This window comes from Mus caroli, unplaced genomic scaffold (assembly GCF_978045245.1).
Source record: "Mus caroli unplaced genomic scaffold, Mus_caroli_1 scaffold_7, whole genome shotgun sequence".
Taxonomy (NCBI): Eukaryota; Metazoa; Chordata; class Mammalia; order Rodentia; family Muridae; genus Mus; species Mus caroli.
The window spans coordinates 65,437,903-65,462,424 of NW_028227262.1; the positions used below are offsets into that span (position 1 = coordinate 65,437,903).

A 24,522-nucleotide genomic window follows, 5' to 3' on the forward strand; every position below is an offset into this window, starting at 1 on the left:
GGGAAAGAGTGAGTGGATTCCCTCTCCCTATTCGTTTTATTTCTATTTCCTCACTCTTTTCACAGATCATATTTTTCCCCTTATGGTAAAATCCAGCTTCTTAAAAAAATTTAAAACTTGTGTGAATTTTCTGAAGTCAATAGTTCTTAGATGTGAGAGAGAGAGAGAAAGAGAGAGAGAGAGAGAGAGAGAGAGAGAGAGAGAGAGAGAGAGGCTAGTTTAGTAGATTACTCATGCTAGTTTTTAACATATGAACTCAAATGCTCTGCTTACCTCAGCCTTCCAGAAGTAGGCGCCACAGGCATGTGCCAGTGAACTTGGCGAGAGTTTAAATTCTATCAGAAATGCATAAAGCATAGCAAATAAGAACCCTCGAGTTGTAACTAAAGATTGCCAAAGTCACCTAAGGATTCTTTGAAAACATGATCTCTCAGGCATGCTAAAGTTGAATGTGTTCCTAGCCTGGCCCTATCTCAACAATGTATTAGCTATAAAAAATATAATTTTAAATTTAAAAAGCATGAAAAGTATTATTATGGAGAATTCGTATCTAGGAACAACATATCCATGACACACATTACAAAGAGCTATTCCCTCATAAAAACAATCAGTGAGATGAAAGCAACTCCTCAGGCATCAGCATCTCCTCTCGTCTCTGTTGTGCTTCCTATCATGTCTGGAGCCTTCACCACATTTCACACCTGCTTGGTGAAATGTGATCTCAGCTTGACTCTTAGTTCTAACTGCTGCGGATGCTGGTTCAGAGAGATTACATTCTGAGGATCTAGTCAACACGATCTCATCCCCTGTTCAGCCTACTGCACCTATTATCTCGGCTTTTGTTGTTACTGACATTTTACAGTTGGGGGGTGGTCCCACCTAATGAAGTAAAGAAGGAAATAAAAAGGTATAAAGAGCAGAAATAAGATTACCACTCTGTAGATGACAGCGTGACTGATAGGTTAGTTCTCTGTCAATGAAATGAGCCAGTTCAAGCCAGAGTAGATTATATTAAAGGCCGGGTTATCGGGAAGCTGCTCTCAAGTGAGTTCATTGGCCCCAAGTCAGGACGCCTCTCTGCTCATAGGGTACTGCTTGATAGATACTGGGAATTGAACTTAGGGCCTCTGGAAGAGCAGTCAGTGCTCTTAAGCACCGAGCCATCTCTCCAGCCACCCTTCCCACCCCAAGACAACTCTTATAAGGACAACAACATTTAACTGGGGCCGGCTTACAGGTTCAGAGGTTCAGTCCATTATCATCAAGGCAGGAACATGGCAGCATCCAGGCAGGCATGGTTCTGGAGGAGCTGAGAGTTCTACATCTTCATCTGAAGGCTGCTAGCAGAATACTGGCTTCCAGGCAACTAGGATGAAGTTCTTATATCCCACACTAACAGTGCCTGCCTACTCCCTACTCCAAGAAGGCCACACCTACTTGAACAGGGCCACATCTTTTTTTTTTTTTTTTTTTTTTTTTAAGTTTTTCAAGACAGGGTTTCTCTCTGTGGCCCTGGCTGTCCTGGAACTCACTCTGTACCAGGCTGGCCTTGAACTCAGAAATCCACCTGCCTCTGCCTCCCATGTGCTGGGATTAAAGGCGTGTGCCACCACTGCCCAGCTAGGGCCACATCTTCTAATAGTGCCACTCCTTCCTTCAGCTGAGCATATACAAACTATCACAACCCCATACCCAGCCTTTTTATATGGGCCTAGGATCAAACTCAGATCCTCATGTTTGCAGGGCAAGCACTTTACTAAGCGATTGCTTCAATCCCCTAAACTTACTTTTTTTTTTTTTCATATTAAAAAAAAATATATGCCATAGTGCATGTATAAGATGTCAGAGGACAATCTGAGGGAGTGTGTTCTCTCCTTTCACCATGTAGGTCCTAGGGACTGAATTCAGGTCATTGTCAAGATTGGCAGCAAGTGCCTTACTTAACCAAATGAGCTATCTCACTGACCCTTGGCTTTTTTTAAATTTTTTTTCTTAAGACAGAGTCTTGCCTGGCTTAGAATTTGATGTGTAGACCAGGCTAGCCTCAAACTCAACAGAGATCTGTTGTTGGAATTTCCAACCCCAATAAGCCCATATAAACATGCAATCTAGTTATTATAAGTTATATACTATATTATAATTATTTTGAGTTATAAGTCTAGATTGGGCATGTCTAATACTATATTAACTTATTTTTCAGCTGTGTGACCTCTGTGACTTGTGGTTTTTTTTTCTTGGCCATGTTGTAGATAGAACAGATATCATTACTTTTTCCTCTTTTTTTTTTTTTTTTGGTCCTCTCTCCTTTCCTTCTATTCTTCCCCCTCTCTACCTGCTCCCACTCTCAAAAACCTCTCATCCCACCACCCATCCCCACCACCCTCTAGCCTTTATTAACCAGTTAGAATGGGAAGAAGGTTCACAAGAGATCACCTAAGTAAGTGATCCACTGCTTTTGGGGATGGGCAACTCCTCTGGAGGAATCAGAATTAACATCAGAATACAAATAGCATCAGGACAACCCACAGCTGAGATCTGCCTGCCTCTGGGTTCCAAGAGCAGGGATTAAAGACACTGCACCCAGCCCTAAAATTTGTTTTTCTTTCTTTTTTTTTTTTTTTTTTTTTTAAAGATTTATTTATTTATTATATGTAAGTACACTGTAGCTGTCTTCAGATACTCCAGAAGAGGGCGCCAGGTCTTGTTGCGGATGGTTGTGAGCCACCATGTGGTTGCTGGGATTTGAACTCTGGACCTTTGGAGGAGCAGTCGGGTGCTCTTACCCACTGAGCCATCTCACCAGCCCAAAATTTGTTTTTCAATCACGGAAAAATCCTCAGCAGTTCACTCATCTGGTTAAATAGATCAAATGGTATAGTATAAGGGGCACCACTATAACCTCTATCTTACAGAAAGAGAAAGTGAGACACAAAAGTGAGTGTTTTACTGAATACTACACAGTAACTTATGGGCTATATTTCAACCCAAGCAAGGAGGCCCTGGAATCTACTTCCTTATCACTGCATTATACTGCCTTCCTTTGGTTTATGAAGTTCTTTTTAATATTTATTTTTTAAAGTATTTATTTATTTGAGTTATAATTACATCATTTCCCCCTCCTTTTCTTTCCTTCAGACCCTCCCATAGACCCTTCTTTGGACGCCTGCATGCGTTTTTGTGTATCACTGCATGCAGGAATTTAAGGAAGAGTTGGACTCTCTGGAGCTGTCGTTAGTTAATGGTGACTGTGAGCTTCTGTGTAAGTGCTGAGAACCAAATTCTGCAGGAGCAATAAGCATCCTGAACTGCTGAGCCATTCTCTAGCCCTATATTATGATATTTTGTTGGCAGGGATGGGGGTGGGGGGCTAGAGGTCACAACAAAGACAGAGAGAACAAAGAGCTTCTGAGGTAGAACCCAAGAGACAGACATCGAATTCACTCAGCAATATTGCTCTTTATTTATTTACTGCAGTGTTATTTATCTAAACAAGGGTAATGCCTTGCAAAAACTGGCCAGAACAAGCGTTAGGACTTATCCATAAATTCTGAAAGGGATATTCTTAAACTTTTTCTTTCATCAGGGCAGTATCAGATCTTTTCCAAGGCTCCTTTTAAAAAGTATTTTAGAGTTCTGTCGCCACCTTGTGGTGCTTTGTTGTAGTATTGAACTGTAAACTCATCTCAGAATCTAGGGAAAAGGTCAAAGCTGATTAATTTTAAGACTGATGTTTTAATCTGCTTTTTATAATTTTGATCACTTTCTATTGGCATGTGAATTTATCTGCATCATTTTAAAAAGCAAAGTGACAAAACTGAACACATTAGTCTATTATTGAAATACTAGGTGGCTGGAGAGATGGCTCAGCGGTTAAGAGCACTGACTGCTCTTCCAAAGGTCCTGAGTTCAATTCGCAGCAACCACATGGTGGTTCACAACCATCTGTAAGGGATCTGATGCCCTCTTCTGGTGTGTCTGAAGGCAGCCACACTGTACTCATATAAATAAAATCTAAGAAAGAAAGAAAGAAAGAAAGAAAGAAAGAAAGAAAGAAAGAAAGAAAGAAAGACAGACAGACATACTAGGGCAAGACTAGCTACTCCAGGCTCCTTAGAGGAGACCTGTGTGACTTTTCTGTTACTATCTGAAGACAGTTTTTTTTTTTTTTTTTTTTTTTAAAGATTTACTTATTCATTATATGTAATTACACTGTAGCTGTCTTCAGAGACTCCAGAAGAGGGCATCAGATTTTATTACGGATGGTTGTGAGCCACCATGTGGTTGCTGGGATTTGAACTCAGGACCTTCAGAAGAACAGTCAGCGCTCTTAACCACTGAGCCATCTTGCCAGCCCAGTTTGTTTGTTTGTTTTTTTAATATTAGAGGTGTGTGTGTGTGTGTGTGTGCGCAAGGCCAGAAGAGGATAACACATCCATGGGAACTGAGGCTATATGCAGTTGTGAGTCACTTGCTCGGAAATGCACTAGGATCCTCTACAACGCAACTCACTCTCTTGAAGACAAATCCACTGCTCTAACCCCTGAAGATCTATCAGTGTGTAACACATGCACAAACACACGTATAACACATGAGCAAACACATACATATAACACATACATGTATGTGTATATATAATATATACACATTTTTTCTTGTTTTATTTTGTTTAGTTTTTACATTCTATTTTAGTTACATTTCTCCATTCCCTTTCCTCTCATGTACATATTTTTTAGTAGAGTATCTTTTATTTATTCTTGGAAAGCTGAGTATTTCAAACAATGATTTTGAACCTATTTACCACAAACTCCCTCCTTCCACTCCCACTAAGCAGCACTAGACGACACCCTCCTGCCTTCTTGTTCTCTTTTTTCCCTTAGCGACCCACTGAGCCCAAATAGTGCTTCCTGATGGAATGACTGTTGGCTGATTTTGTTGGCTTGATCTTGTGCAGATAACCAAAGCTTCAGTGAGTTCATGAATGCTGTGGCCATGTCACATCCAAGGACAACATTTTACAGGACAGCTCCCTCCCCTTGTCTGGCCCTTACTCTTCTCTCCCACTCTTCCACAATGTTTCTTGAGTCTTGGTGGAGTTGTTACAAATGTCTCATTTAAGGCTGAGCACTCAACATTACTGATTCTCAGCACTGACCAGTTATTCATCTCTGTTATATGGTTATATCTGTTTGTCTGTCTGTCTTCTTTCTTTCCTTCCTTCCTTTCTTCCTTCCTTCTTTCATTTCTTTTCTCTTTGGATTTTCAAGACATGGTTTCTCTGTGTAGCTCCTGGCTCTCCTGGAATTCCATCTGTAGATCAGCCTAGCCTGAAACTCACAGAGATGTGTCTGGCTTTGCCTTCCTGGTGCTAGAATTAAAAGCATATGCCACCACCACCCATCCTGTGGTTACATTTTCAATGTTCTTTTTTTTTTTTTTTTTTTTTTTGGTTTTTCAAGACAGGGTTTTTCTGTGTAGCCCTGGCTGTCCTGGCACTCACTTTGTAGACCAGGCTGGCCTCGAACTCAGAAATCCGCCCGACTCTGCCTCCCGAGTGCTGGGATTAAAGGCGTGCGCCACCACGCCCGGCTTCAATGTCCTTTTATTATTTCTATAAACTATTCTGCTATTGAACACACTCATTTATTGCTCTATTGTAGATTCTTGAATCTTCTACTAACGCAATTGTCTTGTCTCACTTGTGTGTTTATTTATTCTTGGAAAGCTGAGTATTTCAAACAATGTATTTTTGAATGTATTCAAGAAACATCTTCCTAGGGTGTGTTTAGCCATGAAGGGATCAGCTGAGGTACAAGTCCTCACTGTATTGTTATTATTATTTTTAATAACACTCATTTTGGTGCTGCAGTATTGACATTCTGGTTCTAAGACAGATGTCTGCAGCCTGTCAGACAAGTCTGAGCCTTGTCTCCCTCTCCCTGGCAGTGCTACCCTTTCCCTGACTCAAATGCAGCTACGGCTCTGCCTTCTCAATTGCACTCTGTGTGTTGTCTTGTCATAGACGTGCAGACAGGAGCCTAGCATAACTGTCTCTTGAAAGGCTTCATCCAGCAACTGATGGGAACAGATGCAGAGACCCATAGTCAAGCATCAGGTGGAGTTCTGGGAGTCTCGTGGGTGAGTTGGGGATAGGATTGAAGGAGCCGGAGGGATCAAGCACACCATAAGAAGACCTACAGAGTCAACTAACCTGGGTCCACCCGGCCTCCCAGAGACTGAACCACCACCCGAAGAGCATGCAGGGGCTAGACCTAAGCCCTACACATTTGTAGCAGATAAATAGCTTGACCTTCATGTGAGTCCCCTAACAACTGGAGAGGGGTTATCTCTGACTCTGTTACCTGTCACTGGATCCCCTTCCCCTAACTGGGCTGCCATGGATGGCCTCTGTGAGAAAGGATGTGCTAGTCCTACTGTGACTTAATAACCCAAGGAAGAGCAGCACCCAAGGGAAGGGGGTAATGGGGGGAGGGATTTGTGAGGGTGGGACTGGGAAGGCAGAGGGGGGGATTATGATTGGGATAGAAAGTGAATTAATCAAAAAAATATATATGGCCTTTTCTTTGCTCACATTTGATCCTTCTCTGGGTAGGTGTGATCTAACTTCCATCCCTCCTCTTTTTTCATTCACTGGGGACAGGGTCTCACTAGAAGTGGAACTGCTAGGTCCTGTGGTGACCCTATGCTTAGGTTTTTTGTTTTTGTTTTTGTTTTTTTTAAAGTAACCACCATATTTTTTTTTCTTTTTTAAAAAAATGCATTTAACTCCATTTTTGTTTTAGAGACAGTCTTGGTAAATTTTAGTCTAGGCTGGCTTTGAACTTGCTATCCTTCTGCCTGTGCCTCTTGACATCTGGCACCTCAGGTGTGTATTCTACACCCAGCTTGCCGCAGCTTTAAGGAAGGCAGCTGTAGAAGTTTATAGTCTACCAGCAATTCACAAGAGTTTTATTTATGTCTATTCCTATGCTAACTTCACAATTTTAATTACTACAACTTTGTAGAAAGTTTTGAAATCAACAAGTGCAAATCCTTTGGCTTTGTTTTTAACAATCATTTTAACTGTGCAGGATCCCTTATGATTCCATATGAATTTTTTAGATGGATTTTTATTCCTACTTCTATCAAACTATCATTAGATTTTTGTTTGTTTGTTTGTTTGTTACTGATTTTTGAGACAGGGTCTTACTATGTAGACATGGTTGACTGCAACCTCCTATGTAGACCTGGCTTGCCCAAACTCATAGATAGGGATCTGCCTGCCTCTGCCTCCCAAGTGGGATTAAAGGCCCATGCCACCTGCACAGCCAACACTGGATTTTGATAGGGGTTGTATGAAGGGGGATCCCATGGTTTATGGTACCAGACTGTTAAATATATAAAATGGCAAGACAATTAGACATTTTTCAAGTTCAATTACTAAAACTGCCACCATGAAAGAATTCACCACAAGAAAATACACTCTTACTGTTCAGATAAGAATAAAAATGGCAAGCCGGGCGTGGTGGCGCACGCCTTTAATCCCAGCACTCGGGAGGCAGAGGCAGGTGGATTTCTGAGTTCGAGGCCAGCCTGGTCTACAGAGTGAGTTCCAGGACAGCCAAGGCTACACAGAGAAACCCTGTCTCGAAAAACCAAAAAAAAAAAAAAAAAAAAGAATAAAAATGGCAGAAATGTAGTAATAGTAATTTAAAAATGCAATCATCATATATTCATAGATATCTACACTGGTTAGGGTTTTTTGTATTGTTTTGGGTTTTTGTTTGTTTGCTTGTTTGCTTGTGTGCTTTTGTCAACTTGACACAAGCTAGAGCAATCTAAGAAGAGGAAACATCAACTGAGAAACTTCCCCATCATATTGGCCTGCAGGGAGCTTTGCTGTGGGGCTTTTCGTGATTGATGTTTCCTGTGAAAGGGCCAGGACACCCTGGGCAGTGCCATCCCTGGGCAGGTAGTCCTGGGGTATAACAGAAAGCACGCTGACCTAGCCGTTCAGAAAAAGCTAGTAAACAGTGCTCCTCCGTAGTGTCTGCTCCTCCGTAGTGTCTGTCTGCTCCTCTGTAGTGTCTGTCTGCTCCTCCGTAGTGTCTGCTCCTCCGTAGTGTCTGCTCTTCCATAGTGTCTGCTCCTCCATAGTGTCTGCTCCTCCATAGTGTCTGCCTTGGGTTTCTGCCTCCAAGTTTCTGCCTTGAGTTCCTTGACTTCCCCTGATGATGGGCTGCTACCCATAAGCCAAATAAATCCTCTCCTCTCCAAATTATTCTGGTCATGGAGTTTTGTCACAGCAATAGAAAGAAAACTAAGACATCTTACCCAAGAATATAGTTAAGATTCTGCTCTGCCTTCCACCAATGGTGAGAGTCATAATATAAAAACCTCTATAGGAGTCACAACAGTAAACTGTATGGCTGAAATGACCAAGATAAAAGAAAACCCAAAGGTCTGAAATCATGGCCGATGGTTCAGGCATGTCAGAGAACCAAGCATTTATTATCAGAGTTCCTAAATCTGAAATTGAAAAAAAAATAAAAGGCTCATTCCTATAATCCCAGCACTGTGGAGTCTGTGGCAAGAGGGTCCACCTATTATACAAGGTCAGCCTGTGCTGTGAATTTCAGGCCAGCCAGGAGTACACTGTAAGATCCTTCTCAAAAAACCAAAACAGAAATCACGAATACTTACTCCATTTTTCTCATAGCTCCTAATATCCTTGACCTAAAACCTAAAACTTAATATAATTTCCCGTGTGCCAAGATGTCAATATGACTTCCTGTAGAGTTACATGCAGTGTATAATACTGAATGCAGCACTATATGAACTAAGATTTGTTTTTTTGTTTGTTTATTTGTTTTGTTTTTTTGGGGGTTTTGTTTTCTGTTTTTCGAGACAGGGTTTCTCTGTATAGCTCTGGCTGTCCTGGAACTCACTTTGTAGACCAGGCTGGCCTCGAACTCAGAAATCCGCCTGACTCTGCCTCCCGAGTGCTGGAATTAAAGGCGTGTGCCACCACACCCAGCAAGATTTGTTTCTTTAATAGAGTTTCTGCCAAGTAGCTACTGGCTCAGTGGGTGAAAGCAATTGCTACTTAGGCCCAACTACCTGAATTTGATCCCAGTATGCAATGCATCTAGAGTACCAGCATTCTTAGAGGAAAGTGGGAGTCAGCAACAGGAAAAGCCAGAGCCTGAAGTCTAGATAGCTTGAGGAGCGCAGTACAACAGTAGAAGAGAGATCCTGCTTCAAAGTGAAGGAGAGAAACTTCACTTGTTGTGCATGCCTACACACACACACACACACTTCATTTTTTTAACTCAAGTTTTATATGAGGAAAGAACTGTTAACACAGATACTTTTTCAAACAAAGATAAAACTTTTGCCAGGTTATTATTATTATTTTTTTTTGGTTTTTTGAGACAGGGTTTCTCTGTGTAGCCTTGGCTGTCCTGGAGCTCACTTTGTAGACCAGGCTGGCCTCGAACTCAGAAATCCGCCTGACTCTGCCTCCCGAGTGCTGGGATTAAAGGCGTGCGCCACCACGCCCAGCTGGTTATTTTTTTAAATTATGTGACAGTTTCAAAAAAAAATATCTGTAGAATCCTGATGCTCTATTGTGGGCTTGAGTAAGAAATGTCCCATATGTGTATTAGTCAGAGTTCTCTAGAGTCACAGAATTTATGGATAGTCTCTATATAGTAAAAGAATTTATTGATGACTTACAGTCGGCAGCCCAATTCCCAACAATGGTTCAGTCGCAGCTGTGAATGGAAGTCCAAGGATCTAGTAGTTACTCAGTCTCACACGGCAAGCAGGCGAAGGAGCAAGAGCTAGACTGCCTTTTTCCAATGTCCTTATATTGTCTCCAGCAGAAGGTGTAGCCCAGATTAAACGTGTGTTCCTTAAACTCTGAGATTTAATCTTCCGGAATCCATAGCCACTATGGCTCAAGATCTCGATACCAAGATCCAGATAAAGATCTCCAAGCCTCCAGATAAGGGTCACTGGTGAGCCTTCCAATTCTGGATTGTAGTTCATTCCAAATATAGTCAAGTTGACAACCAGGAATAGCCACTACACATCTGGGTTTGTATGTTTGAACACTGGCTCACCAGTTGTTGGTGCTGTTTGGGAAGATTACAAAACCTTTAGAAGGTAGAGGCTTGCTGGAGAAAGTACTTTACAGAGGAGAGGATTTGAGGTTTTATAGTTTGATCCTACTTCCTGCTATTTTTCTGCTTCCTGAGTGTGCATACGATATAGCCGGCTTTCTGTTCCTGCTGCCATGGCCCCACCAATGCCTTCCTGCCATGAGGGGCTGTATCCCCCTGGAATTATAAGCCAGAAGCTCTCTCAACCTTCGGGTACTTTTGTCACCTTATGTTATCACAGTAACAGAGAAGTAACTATGACATGCTTCAGTGACAACGTATTTACTGTTGGTACCTTCACTTGTAGGGTTACGTGAAATGTATAATACAGAATGCACTCACACAGTTTTATTGAGAATGCTGGTTCATTTTTATGACATGTACAATCAGGGAGCCTGCTTTGGAATTTGTTCTTAAATCCTACCATTTTAAGAATAAAGTTAAAGCCATGATTTTCACTCCTGGGAACCATTTTCTTCTTTCTTTTTCTTTTTTCTTTTCTTTTTTGGTTTTTCGAGACAGGGTTTCTCTGTGTAGCCCTGGCTGTCCTGGAACTCACTCTGTAGACCAGGCTGGCCTCGAACTCGAAATCCGCCTGCCTCTGCTTCTGAGTGCTACCCCCTGCTACCACCCAGCTGTGCCTTTTTAAACTTTTTTTTTGAAGGGTTCATCCTATGAACCTTTTTCTTTTGCCACATTTTCTCCACATCCTTTTACTGTTAAACATCCTAGCTAAGAACAGGAGTGTATTAGAGTCCCACAAGTCCTCTTATGAGTCTGAATGCCAAGATAGTCACAGGGACTCTTACCATATTCCCTTCAGTGGACTTACTCCCAATATTTTATCCTGAACTCAGAGAACTGGAAGCGAACTGGAAGCTTCTCCTCTAAGAAAATGGAATGTTGGGTTGGTGAGATGGCTCAGAGGGTAAGAGTGCTGACTGCTCTTCTAAAGGTCCTGAGTTCAAATCCCAGAAACCACATGGTGGCTCACAATCACTGGTAATGAGATCTGACGCTCTCTTCTGCTGTTTCAGAAGTCAGCTACAGTGTATTTATGTATAATAATTAATAAATCTTTGAGCCAGAGCAAGCAGCAAAGGAATTAGACCACGAAAGATGACAGAAACAGACCAGGACTCAGGCTGGAGAGTAGTTAAAAGTATTTATGGGGTTGGAGAGATGGCTCAGCAGTTAAGAGCACTGACTGCTCTTCTAGAGTACCCAGGGTTCAATTCTCAGCACCCACATGGCAGCTCACAACTCTCTATAACTCTTGTTCCACGAGATCCAACACCCTCACACAAATGTACATAAAATACAATAAAGAACATTCGCTGTCCCTACAGAAGACGAACAGCGCTACCCGCACCAACTGGCAGCTCACAGTGTTCTGTAACTCCAGTTCCAGGAGATCTGACACCATTTCTGGCTAGTACGGACACTGCACACATAAGGTGCATTTATATAAATGCAGATAAAACACTCATATACATAAAACAAAACCAACTAAATCATAAAAAAGAAGACTGAGAACTATGCTATGCCTCAAACCCTGGCAACTTCATTTTCTGGTCCTTTCATTCACAATTCCATTATGATTCCAGGTTTTATGTCCCAAGGCTCTGATGGTTTCCTTCCTGATGCTCTAGTGTGCAAATCTATTTTCCTTCCTCTTTAAAGATATTTGTCTTGAAAGAGTAGATGAGAATGTAAAGATGAGAGACATGAAGAAGCAGACTTTTAAAAAATGAGACTGACAGAGCCCTGCATTGTCTGGTCTATTTGTTGGCATTAAACCATTAGAGGAGGAACTCAGAGAACAATAGCAAGGTAACTAAGAGAAGCAGTCTCATTTGGCTTTAAAACTAACCATATTTACCTGCACAGTAACAGGCAAGCTAATAAGCTTCCCATTTCACCAAGCCCTGACCCTCTGGTGGTACTAACACTTCAGAGGAGAAAATCTAAAACCTGAATACAACCTGTGGGGGCTCTCCACCCACTCACACCGAAAATGGCATATTCCATACTATTAGCATTCCAAAATTGAAAGCTGAGCAGGTAGCTGTGGGTGAAAGCAAGCTGAAGCAACTGTAATAATAGTGATGATGATCCTTCAAAATGGAGAGGTGAACGCATTAGTGCCCTAGTTAGCCTTCTTTCTCACCTTGACACAGCTTACAGTCTTCTGACAAGAGAGCCTCAACTGAGAAACTGTCTGGATCAGACTGGTCAGTGGACATGTCTCTGGAGGATTATCCTGATTGACGTGAGAGGACCCGGCTAATTGAGGGTGGTATCATCCCCAGGCAGGCGGTCTGCATTCTGGGTAAAGGCTAACTATGCATGAGGCTTTGACAGCACTCATGGTTCCTCATGGTTCTTGCCTCGAGCTCCTGCTCTGACTTCCTTCAGTGAGAGACTACGACCTGGAAGAGTAAGCCAAACAAACCCTCTCCTCCCGAGTTATTTTTGGTCAGAGTATTTATCTTAAGAACAGTAAGGAAACTAGAACAGCTAGGCACTTTTAGGGTTTTTTTTTGTTTTGTATTTTTGCAATATTTCTTTAATGATACATTACCAAAAATATGAGCTCAAAATTACTATTTAGTAAACAAAAGTGCAAATGTTGCACTCAAATGATTATCCTGACATTTAATATTATTTTGGATGAGATACTGCATATTCTACCATTCTACAAATAGTACATATTTAAAAAATAGTCAAATATATATATATATATATATATATATATATATTAAACATTATGTACATTGGTGTGAGGATATCAGATGCATTGGAACTGGAGTTACAGTTTTGGGCTGCCTATGTGGGTGTTAGAAACCGAACAATTATTATTATTATTATTATTATTATTTTTGGTTTTTCCAGACAGGGTTTCTCTGTGTAGCCCTGGCTGTCCTGGCACTCACTTTGTAGACCAGGCTGGCCTCGAACTCAGAAATCCGCCTGCCTCTGCCTCCCGAGTGCTGGGATTAAAGGCGTGCGCCACCACGCCCAGCCCGAACAATTATTATTATAACACCATACACACACATACACACATGTGTGTGTATATGTATATGTATATGTATATGTATATGTATATGTATATGTATATATGAATAAATGACCAGGGTATCCTTGAATTTACAGAGCTTTGCCTGCATCTGCTTCCTGAATGCTGGGATTAAAGGCATGCACCACCACTGCCTGAAAAGCATTTGACATTTTGGTTTCATTTTGTAAAAACTGAGACAGTATCTCTGGCTGTCTGGAACTAGCTCTGTAGACCAGACCGGTCTTGAACTCAGAGCTCTTCCTGTCTCTGTCTCCCACTTGCTGCGATTAAAGGTATGTTGTACCACCATACCAGACTAAAAATAAAAATTAAATCTATTTAAATTTATTTATTTTATATGTATGAATGTTTTGCCTGAATGTGTACATGTGCAACATGTATCCGTCTGGTAAGTGCAGAGGCCAAAAGAGAGCATCGGGTCCCAGAGATTGAAGTTATGAATGGTTGTGAGCCACAATGTAGATGCCAGGCACCAAAGCTAAGTTTTTCCCCAAAGCAACAAGTACTCTGAATTTCTGAGCCATCTCTCCAGTCCTATGTTCTTTAAATTATTCTCTTGTCATAAAGCATTATTAAGCTTTTCCATTCTCAGAACAACAATAAGGAATACATTTTATAACCTCCCTTTTAAAAATATACTTAAATTTAAAATGAAAGACACTAAAATAATCTTGACAAGTACAAACAGCAAGACGTAATCTTTAAGCCTATGGCAAAAGCAAAATTAACAGAAAATATAAATTAGAGTGTGTCTTAGTTATTGTTCTATTGCTGTGAAGAGACACCATGACCAAGACAACTTAAAGAGAGCGTTGTGGCCGGGCGTGGTGGCGCACGCCTTTAATCCCAGCACTCGGGAGGCAGAGGCAGGCAGATTTCTGAGTTCGAGGCCAGCCTGGTCTACAAAGTGAGTGCCAGGACAGCCAGGGCTACACAGAGAAACCCTGTCTCGAAAAACCAAAAAAAAAAAAAAAAAAAGAGAGCGTTGTGGGCTTGCTAACAGTTTTATAGTTAGTCCACTGTCAGGGTGGGAAGCAAACAGGCCTGGTGCTAGAGCAGCAGCTGAGAGCTTTACATTCTGATTGGCAAACAGCAGGCAGAGAGAAAGAGGCTGGGCCTTGTGTGGGCTTTTGAAACCTTATTTTAACCTCATTTTAACCTTAAAGCCCACTCCCAGTGACACACCTCTTCCAGCAAGACCACAGCCCCTCCAAGAAGGCCACACCCCCTAATCCTTCCTAAACAGTTCACCAATTTGGGACTAAGCATGCAAACACATGGGGCTATGGAGGCCATGTGTTTTATACCACACCAAAGTCCAAGCAAGTTCCCTGGAGCAATGCTGGGTTTGACAAAGTGCATTCAAAGTGCTAACGGTTCCTACTTACCGAATAAAATTAGTGTTTGTACATTCTAGCCCCCCGCCCCCTAGTAAGAACAATCTCTAATACATGCACTCATTTTAAAAGCATGTAATACTGTCATCATTTTTTTCTTTTTTCTTTTTTTGGTTTTTTTGAGACAGGGTTTCTCTGTGTAGCCCTGGCTGTCCTGGAATTTACTCTGTAGACCAGTCTGACCTCGAACTCAGAAATCCACCTCCCTCTGCCTCCCTGGGATTACAGGCATGCGCCACCACTGCCCGGCCCAGTACTGTCATTCTTTGAAGACTTCTGATTAAGTTGCAGCACACACACACACACACACACACAACTAACCAAACCAAACAAAAAAACAACAATAAAAACCACCTAGTGCCACCACTCCTTTTCACTCAAACCAACCCAGGGGGCTGAGAAAGGGCAAGGCAGACTGAAACAATGTCACAAGAATGTGACTCAAAATGCTGGCACCAAGAAGGATGACATAACACCAAAGCGTTTCTCCACAATGCCTGTCATTCTCTCCATTCCCAAGAACACACACACACACACACACGGAGTAAGCAGAAGGGTATTGCAAGCCAGTTGGAGATTCCGGGCAGCTCCCTCCAGAAAACCAAACGAGATTCCAGCCAGAAGGGTGAACGCGTGGCGCTAATGCTTCCACTTAGTGCCCCCAGTGCCTGCATGCAAATAGTGTCCCTTGTGACTCCTGGGACACGCCAGTCGCTGCCCTGATTAGCTGGGCTGCTGCCTCCTATGCTCAGTTGTGGGTTGACCACTCCAACAGCCAGGTACCGCCCACTTTCCCTCTGCTAAGGGCGGGGGGGTGGGGTGCGCTATTAAGCACTTTCAGAATCCAAACCTCTATGAGAGACAGTGGGTGAAATCACACAAACAGAAGAACAAATATAGCAAGGCTCTTTTGGTTTTTCCCATTCTTCAGTATGTATGGCGGGTTTTTTGTTTGGTTGGTTTTTGCTTTTGTTTTTTGTTTTGAAGAGCTGAGGATGAAACTCAGGGAGTTTTGCACACTAGGTAAGCGCCCTGAGCGGCCACAGCAGCCCCTCCCCCAACTTCTGATGACAGAAGCCTCTTACCAATCAAATAAGACAGCCCGAAAGTTACTCTTTGATAGGGGACTGTGTCGGTCTTGCATTCGAACGTCTACAGTCTTGACATCAAAAACTATTTTAGGATGAGCCACAGCAAGTTATGCAAGTGTCATTTTTGAAAAAGAGCAAGCTTTTCAGAGCAGCGCTCATCTCAGCCATTTCGCTGCACCGACGCTGCGCGGCCACCCCTCCACCTGTCCTCTCAGGGGTCTCTGTCATGTGTGCTCCTTCGCAGAACCAAGGGCTTCGCGCTAAGCCGGTCCAGAGTGGTCAGGGACTGTGGCCGCCTCTGCGGCCAAGAGCCTGTGCAACATAGGGGCTGGTGTCGCCAAGGGCCCAAGCCCAAGCGTCCCGCGCCTTTAACTGACACCCAGCCACCTCCCACTCGCCCAGTGCTCAACGAGCGCAGCAGCCAGGGAGTGACTGACAGTCACGGGGGACCTGGAGGCCCGCCCCCTGAAGCCCCAGAGCAGACGACCAGGGGCACCGCGGACAAGGGAAGAGCTCACCGCCTCAGGGAGTCCGACACCTGCGACGCCCGGGAGGCCCCGGACTTGGGGCTCGACGCCGCTGCGGGAACGCCAGCCCCGGGCATCGCCGACCTGCACAGCTCTGAGCTCCTCCCTCACCTCATTCGCTTCTGCCGGGTCCCCAGGCGTTGAGCTCCGTGCAGGGTCCCGCCCACCAACAAGCCAGCCAATAGGAGACGAGCGCGGGAATCTGGGGGCGGAGTCTGGCCAGCGGGTCTCCCTGGTCACTCAAAGCTCAGCGAAGCCTCTGCTTCTTCATCTCTCGTCTCTTCAGCCGATTTCTTTGTTTTTATATGTGTGTTTGCTTCCATGTATGTGCCCACAATCACGTCTTTATGTAATATACCAAGTCTTGATGTCTTTGCTTATTTTTCTCTTTTAGTACGGTATGGTTTAAGATCATAAATGTCTCTCTAAAGGTCTGTGTTACATACAGCTAGTCGTGTTAGAAACTTTCCCAAATAGCGCACACTTGGAGATGGAAGTCATTAGTGCCTCATCCTCCGAAGGTATGAAGGCTCCTTTCTGCCTTTGCTTTAGAGTTGCAATGAGGTGAACTGCTTCAGCCGTAGCAGCTTGTCTCCCCACAGACACAAAGGCCATCAGAGCAAGTGGACATGGTCAGAAAGTTCTGAAATCATGAGTCAGAATAGAGCTTTCCTGGGCTGGAGAGATGGCTCAGCAGTTAAGAGCACTGACCCCTCTACCAGAGGTCCTGAGTTCAATTCCCAGCAACGACAGGGTGGCTCACAACTATCTGTAATGGAATCTGATTCACTCTTCCGGTGTGTGTGTGAAGACAGTGTACTCATATAAATAAAATAAATACATCTTTTAAAAAAATAAGTAAACCTTTCCTACTTTGATTTTTTTTTTACCGGACTTTTGTGGAAGAAACAGAAATCTGACACACAAACATATAAATGCAAATTTACTAGGGGTGTTCCATCACATCATTTAATTTTTAAATTGTATTTGCTTTTGTGTGTTTGCACACACACATCCATGTGTGCACAGGTACCACGGCATTCGTGCAGAGATCAACTTTGCTGGGGTCAGTTTTCACTTTCCATGTTAAACAGTCACAAGGCTTCTCACCAGCTCTCATGCTTTTGTTTTTGTTTTCCTAATTTAATTTTTGTTTTGGAGGGAGGGTACACTCTCTCACCAGACCCGGGGCTTGCTGATTAAGCTAGACTGGCTGGCCAGCAAGCCCCAGAGAGCCTCCAGTCTCTGCCTCCCCAACACCATGAAACGAGTCTGGGCCACCATGGCCAGCATTTTTTTTTTTTTTAAGATTTATTTATTTATTAAATGTAAGTACACTGTAGCTGTCTTTAGACACACCAGAAGAGGGTGTCAGATCTCATTATGGATGGTTGTGAACCACCATGTGGTTGCTGGGATTTGAACTCAGGACCTTTAGAAGAGCAGTCAGTACTCTTAACTGCTGAGCCATCTCTCCAGCCCCCATGTCCAGCTTTTATTTTTTTTATATAAATTTTCATCCATTTTGATTTTCATCTGTTTGGTTTTTTGTTTGTTTGTTTGTTTTTGTTTTGTTTTTTTTTTTGTTTTGTTTTGTTTTGTTTTGTTTTTTTTTTTTTGAGACAGGGTTTCTCTGTGTAGCCCTGGCTGTCCTGGAACTCACTTTGTAGACCAGGCTGGCCTCGAACTCAGAAATCCACCTGCCTCTGCCTCCCGAGTGCTGGGATTAAAGGCTTGCGCCACCACGCCCGGCTCCATGTCCAGCTTTTTAAATGGGTGCTCTGGATCAAATTCAGGTCCTTTTGATCCACATCCTTCTGTTGGCATGGCAAGCATTTTACTCTGATCTATTACCCCAGCCCACTATACATCATCTCTTTCTGTAATACACTATCTATTGACCTTTTGAAAATTGAAGATTATATATGTATCGATAGAGTGTGTGTATAAAAACGAGTCTATTGTGAATAAATTATTTCTCTTTTATCCACCATACCTTTTGGCTTAATTAATTTGACTACATTTTGGGAAATGACTGTATTCGTTTTCATGTAGTTACACTAAACTATTTTAAAATGTTTTTTGGTTTTGTTTTTACTCTTTCTTAGAAAGTCTGCCTTGGTTATTAAAAAATAGGACACAAAACGGGGACAGGATAGAAAGACGGTGTAAGCCAGGCGTGGTGGCGCATGCCTTTAATCCCAGCACTTGGGAGGCAGAGGCAGGCAGATTTCTGTGTTCCAGGACAGCCTGGTCTACAAAGTGAGTTCCAGGACAGCCAGGGCTATACAGGGAAGGAAACCCTGTCTGGAAAAACCAAAAAAAAAAAAAAAAAAAAAAAAAAAGAAAAAAAAAAAAGAAAGATGGTGTATAGATGTGGGTGGGGTTGGGAGGGATTTGAAGTGAGTATGATCAAAATACATTCTATACATGTATTAAATTCTCAAAGAATTAATTAAAACATATTTTTTAAAAGTCTATCATTAATCCCAAGGTTTAGAAAAAGTCTCCTAAGGTTAATCCCTCAATAATCAATAATGCATATTATCTATAATAGGAATAGTATATGACATGTCCAAAATAAATCATAACTTATTCTCTAGAGAAGATATATAGATGCAAATAAGCATGTAAAAACATGCCTCGTATTAATAGCTGCTAATGGTTTAGATATGAAATGTACCCTACAGGCCCTCAGGTATTGAAGCAGTGTTTCAGAGGTGGGGCATTGGGCAAGTGACTAACTCTGAGGGCTCTGCCTTCATTAATAGACTTAAAACACTGACAGATTCAACATCTGAATAGGCAGGAAGTGGAGCAGCTATGGAAGAGGTACGAGTTGGAAGCACTGGGTTCCTGGGCACCTTTTGGAAACTTGTCTTTCTTTGACCCCTTCCTGCCTCTTTTCTGCTTCCAGCCCTGAGAGGAAGACTCTCCTGCTGCCGCGGCCTGCTGTCAAAGCAGACGGAGTCCAGCAACCATCGACTGAAGCTTCTGGAACCACAAACCAAAACAGATCTGTCCTTTTTGAATTGTCTGTCGTTTCTTTTGTTTGTTTGTTTGTTTTTTGCTGTGGTGACAAAAGGAAGGGAGGAAGGAAGGAAGGAAGAAAGAAAGAAAGAAAGAAAGAAAGAAAGAAAGAAAGAAAGAAAGAAATTCAAACAGTAGACATCGAACAAATGCAAATCAAAACCATATCACCCACAGTACAATGTATATAATTTTAAATATATATATAATATATAATTAAAAAGATAGCAATCTCATATAGTGTATTTAATTTAGAAAATATTGCAACAGGTGTCAAATGTTATGGACTGAATTGTGCCCTCTAATACTTAGATACTGACACTTTAATCACCCAATTTAAGAGAGGTAATTAAGGTTAAAAGTCATCATAAAGGCAGAGTCCCAACCAATATGACAATCGTCCTTCTGAGAGGAGGAAGAGAAAGGTATATGTGCAAAGATGAGAGGCTCAGCATGGAGATGCAAGCCTGGAAACCTATCTCTAGAGAGGCTGAGGCAGAAAGATTGTCACGAGTTTGAGGCCATGCCAGTTATAGAGAGAGAGACAGTTACTAAAACAAACTAAACTAAATACCACAGCGGGAAGACATCATCTACTGATAACCATCTTGAATTTCTACCCTCTAGACCTGTGAGAAAATAAAGGTTCTGGCCTTTCAGCAACTCGGTCTGTGGCATTTTGTTTTGATAGTTCTAGTCAGATAACACAGCAGGTATGTGAAGAAAGTGGAACTAACACCCACTGTTATACACTGATAGTAAAGATGGGAGACCTACTTTGGATGACAGTATAGTCACTACTAGCACAGTAAAGAGTTACCAGGTGAGCCAGCCCTTGCACTCTTACATATATACCCAGCTCAGGCAGCGCATGTCCTGCAAAAACTGAGGAGTGAAGCAGTATTATTTATGATGGACAAAAAGTGATGATGGTTCAATACCCATCAACTAGTGCATGGATAAAATAGTGACATACGTCTACATGGTGTAATATTATTCAATAATTGCAAGGGCTGAAGTACAGATGTGCTACAACAGGGATGACCCTCGAGAACATTGTGCTAAGTTAAGTCACTTGATTAAAAAGCACATGTTGTAGACTTCCATTTATAAGACATGTCGAGCCGGGCAGTGGCGGCGCACACCTTTAATCCCAGCACTTGGGAGGCAGAGGTAGGTCGATTTCTGAGTTCAAGGCCAACCTGGTCTACGGAGTGAGTTCCAGGAGAGTCAGGGCTACACAGAGAAACCCTGTCTCGAAAAGCCAACCCCTCACCCTCCGCCAAAAAAAAAAAAAAAGACATGTCGAAATAGACCCAATTATAGAAACAGAAAAATTAGTGGTTGTTTAAGACTAAAAAGGAAAAGAATTGGGGGAAGGATTAAGAGTAAATATGGGTTTTTTTTAAAAGGGAAAATGATGAATTAATTGTTCTACGATTGACTGTGGTGTTAATTGAACAACTCAAAATATACTAAAGTGTAATCAAGTACTTCAGTGAAAGAACTATCTATAGGCAAGGTGCATCTCAGTGAGGATGTGAGAACAAACACACTGCTCAGATCCTCTGGACAAGAGCCAAGCTCTGCACCAAAAAGTTTAATGTAATGCTAACTGAAAATTATAAAAGAGGCCATTGATGAAGCTAGGAGAAATGGATAAATATATGTTGATAAAATGATTTAGCAGAATAGCCATTTTTTTTTTAAGAATGCTGTAGCAAGGAACAAGCCTGGTGAAATCACTCACTTCCTACTGTTCTATATTGGGATTACACCGACTCAGAATAACCCAAGTGAAAAAAACCTGCTTTCAGACATTGCTTATAGCAACAGCATTTGTGATACAAAACAAGCTAAAGCTGGAAGCCACTTGCATATTTAATAACTGGGAAGATATGTATTAAAGTAGCCACCATGGAGTACATTCATTGATGAAGGAGCATACATCAAATAATAAACATGTATAAATTAGTTTGGAAATGTAAATGAGTGGACACTTGTATATAACAGGGGGGAGGGAATTTTAATAACATAATAAATACCAGTATTTCTATTATGGGCAAAACTGTCTTTGGGAAAATGACAAGCCATTTGGGGTATAAAAGGAGACTATATCTGTATGGGTATGGGAAATCCAAGCAAGGATTTATCTTTGGTTCTAGATAAAAGAGATAGGATGAGGAACAAGGGGACTGGAGCCTGATTGAGTGAAGTGATCACTGGACATGCACTCAGTGAAGGGCTAATGGGAAATCGTTGGTGATAGAATGGGGAGACTGACTTTTAAAAAAGAGGCAGGACTAGTATATCAATTTGAAGTTACCTCCCTTAACATTAAAATTGCAGGGAAGCTTTGTGTGAATAGGATTTTTTTTTTTTTAAGAAAACTAAAAAGAAACTAGACTTGAAGCTGTTGGAACAATAAGGAAACACCTCATGTGAAACAGGCTCAGGTAGTGTCTTAGCAGACACCATGACCATGGTGACTCTTTCTTTTTGAAATTTATTTATTTTATGTATATGAGTACACTGTAGCTGTACAGATGGTTGTGAGCCTTCATATGGTGGTTGGGAATTGAATTTAGAACTTCTGTTTGCTCTGGTCAACCCGGCTCGCTCCAGTCATCTCCATTCACTCAGTCCCTGCTCGCTCAGGTTCAAAGATTCATTATTATAAATAAGTACACTGTAGCTGTCTTCAGACACATCAGAAGAGGGCATCAGATTCCATTACAGATGGTTGTGAGCCACCATGTGGTTGCTGGGAATTGATCTCAGGACTTCTGGAAGAGCAATCAGTGCTCTTAACCACTGAGCCATCTCTCCAGCCCCTAAGATAAGGGTCTTAAAGCCCACACTCACAATGATACACTTCCTCCAACAAGGCCACACCTCCTGATAGTGCCAGTCCCTGGGCCAAGCGTATTCAAACCACCACAGGTAGAAAGGGTGGAAGAATGAGGTGGGGGCCGGAGCACCCTTGTAAGACTATTATTTGGAGGATCGGAAGTTCATTTGGAGTAAGATCAGAAGTTCAGGGTCACTTTTGGCTGAATGAGTTTGGGGATAGCTGGACTGCATAAGGCCCTGGCCTCCCCCAACAAAAAGAGAGGACTACCATAAATTACTAGTAATTGGGGGCTGGAGAGATGGCTCAGCCTTTGAAAGTATACCCACACCCAGCAGCTCACAACCATCTCTAACTCCAGCTGACTTTTTCTGGCCCCCTCAAGCACCCATATACATGTAGCATATATTAAAAGACACATATACATACTCATAAATAAACCTTAAAAAATAAGCACTGCTAATCATGGGGAAGGATGTGGATACTCAGGTTGGATATTTTGAATGAGTTCAGTTAGACAGCAAGATGAAATCTGTAGCTGAAACTTGCATTGCATTAAGATAAGAAAATAGCAGGAAATGGATGTATTTCAAGTTTGTCAGTCTTAAATATTTGGCTTTAGTATCCTACTTATTTTGACAATATTGCTCATCATCTGTTGGCTAGCAACACAGGAATAAACCCACAAAACACAAAATTCAGTGTAAGTAATGAGGTCAAGTGCACACTAATGAAAAAGAGAAATGGAGCCGGGCGTGGTGGCACATGCCTTTAATCCCAGCACTTGGGAAGCAGAGGCAGGTGGATTTCTTTTTTTTTTTTTCGGTTTTTGAGACAGGGTTTCTCTGTGTAGCCCTGGCTGTCCTGGCACTCACTTTGTAGACCAGGCTGGCCTCGAACTCAGAAATCCGCCTGCCTCTGCCTCCCGAGTGCTGGGATTAAAGGCGTGCGCCACCACGCCCGGCTCAGCAGGTGGATTTCTGAGTTCAAGTCCAGCCTGGTCTACAAAGTGAGTTAGAAAAAAACCCCAAACCAAAAAGCAAACAACAAAAAAAAGAAGTTTAGGTAGGATGGTCACTTTTTTTTTTTTGAGACGGTTTCTCTGTATAGCCCTAGCTGTCCTAGAACTCACTTTGTAGACCAGGCTGGCCTTGAACTCAGAAATCCCGAGTGCTGGGATTAAAGGCATGCGCCACCACGTCCGGCTTGGGATGGTCACTTTTAATAGCCTCACTACATTCTGTTCTCTGCAGAATTGCTATCAGAGCGAAAGTATCAACTGCTCAATAAGGCACATCTGTGAGAAAAGTTCAAAAGAATAAAGGTGCAGATGGCACGGTTAGGGAGCGTCTTCAAGTTCTTAATCTCCTGACTCCTCTGACTCGGCCAGAGGAAGGTCACTAACCAGTCTTGATTTACAGAGGGACGGCAGGTTGGTGGCACAGGGCCTAGAGGTGATTTTCCCAAGGTTAGAAAGCAAGCCAGAGGGTGAACTGAAAATAGCCACAGGGCACACGCTCCCACGTAGGCTATATGATAACTTGTGTACTGTCAGCAAAGAATGTAGGAATGAATGTCCTGGAGAGGGTAGCACATTTCTATGGCTGAAGGAGACTTACTCAACTGTCATAAATGCTGCTTGACATCAACAAATCACTTGCCAAATTTTACTAATCATAATGTCCTGGACATGTAATTGAAAGTCTCAGAAAAACAAAATTCCCCTTTGATTACAAATAAATTAATTAATTAATTAAGTACAACCTCACTGCATCATACTTCTGAAAGGCTTAAAACTCCACTTTTGACTCTCACCTTCTATAAAGACTAAACAACCTTCAAACAGCGACTCTTCAATTCGGTTTTCACAGCCACCTCACAGCGTCTTGTAGGTGTGTCCAAATACTTTTGTAAACTCAGAATATTCTGGAGAACCTGGGCACTCACAAATAATTTCTCGTAAGTTTCTTTACTGACCTAAAGAACCTGAAAAATTGAAGTCGGTCTAAAAGGTTTCACAAGACAGGCACTAGGTTGCGTCTCCAGGTAGCCAAGCCGTGGTGACTGATTAGCTGGCTCTGATGCTCATGGCGGCGTGTTAGGGAAACAACAAAGGGTGAGCCCACTGATAGGCCGCTGTTCTCTGGGAGTCTCCTACAATGCAGCGATTCTGTCAATGGAAGGCTTAAAATCTGTGTTTTCAGAAGTGGTGGTAAGCCCATTCTTTTCTTCGTGGGTTCTTTCTGATGGTGGCTGTGTATGGCGGGCCTATACTTTCTGGCCAGGCCTAAGTGGGAATATTAGCCCAGACTCCGGACTCTGGAGTGCTTATTCCTCTCCTTTATCTAAAGGGTCACAATGTTACTGACTCTGCTCAG

General features: G+C 42.3%; 1 protein-coding gene across 9 annotated transcripts in view; it reads right to left on the bottom strand.

Annotated features, from left to right (window-relative positions):
- The window catches only part of Znf638 (zinc finger protein 638), a 121,452-nt gene extending 105,097 nt beyond the window's left edge, over positions 1 to 16,355 (bottom strand). For all 9 annotated transcript variants that reach the window (XM_085840495.1, XM_085840489.1, XM_085840487.1 and 6 more), the window contains exon 1: positions 16,255 to 16,355. In XM_085840495.1, the coding sequence (XP_085696621.1) occupies positions 16,255 to 16,340 (86 nt within the window). In that variant the 5' untranslated portion in view covers positions 16,341 to 16,355. The remainder of the gene's footprint in view (positions 1 to 16,254) is intronic.
- Positions 16,356 to 24,522: the final 8,167 nt, after the last annotated feature.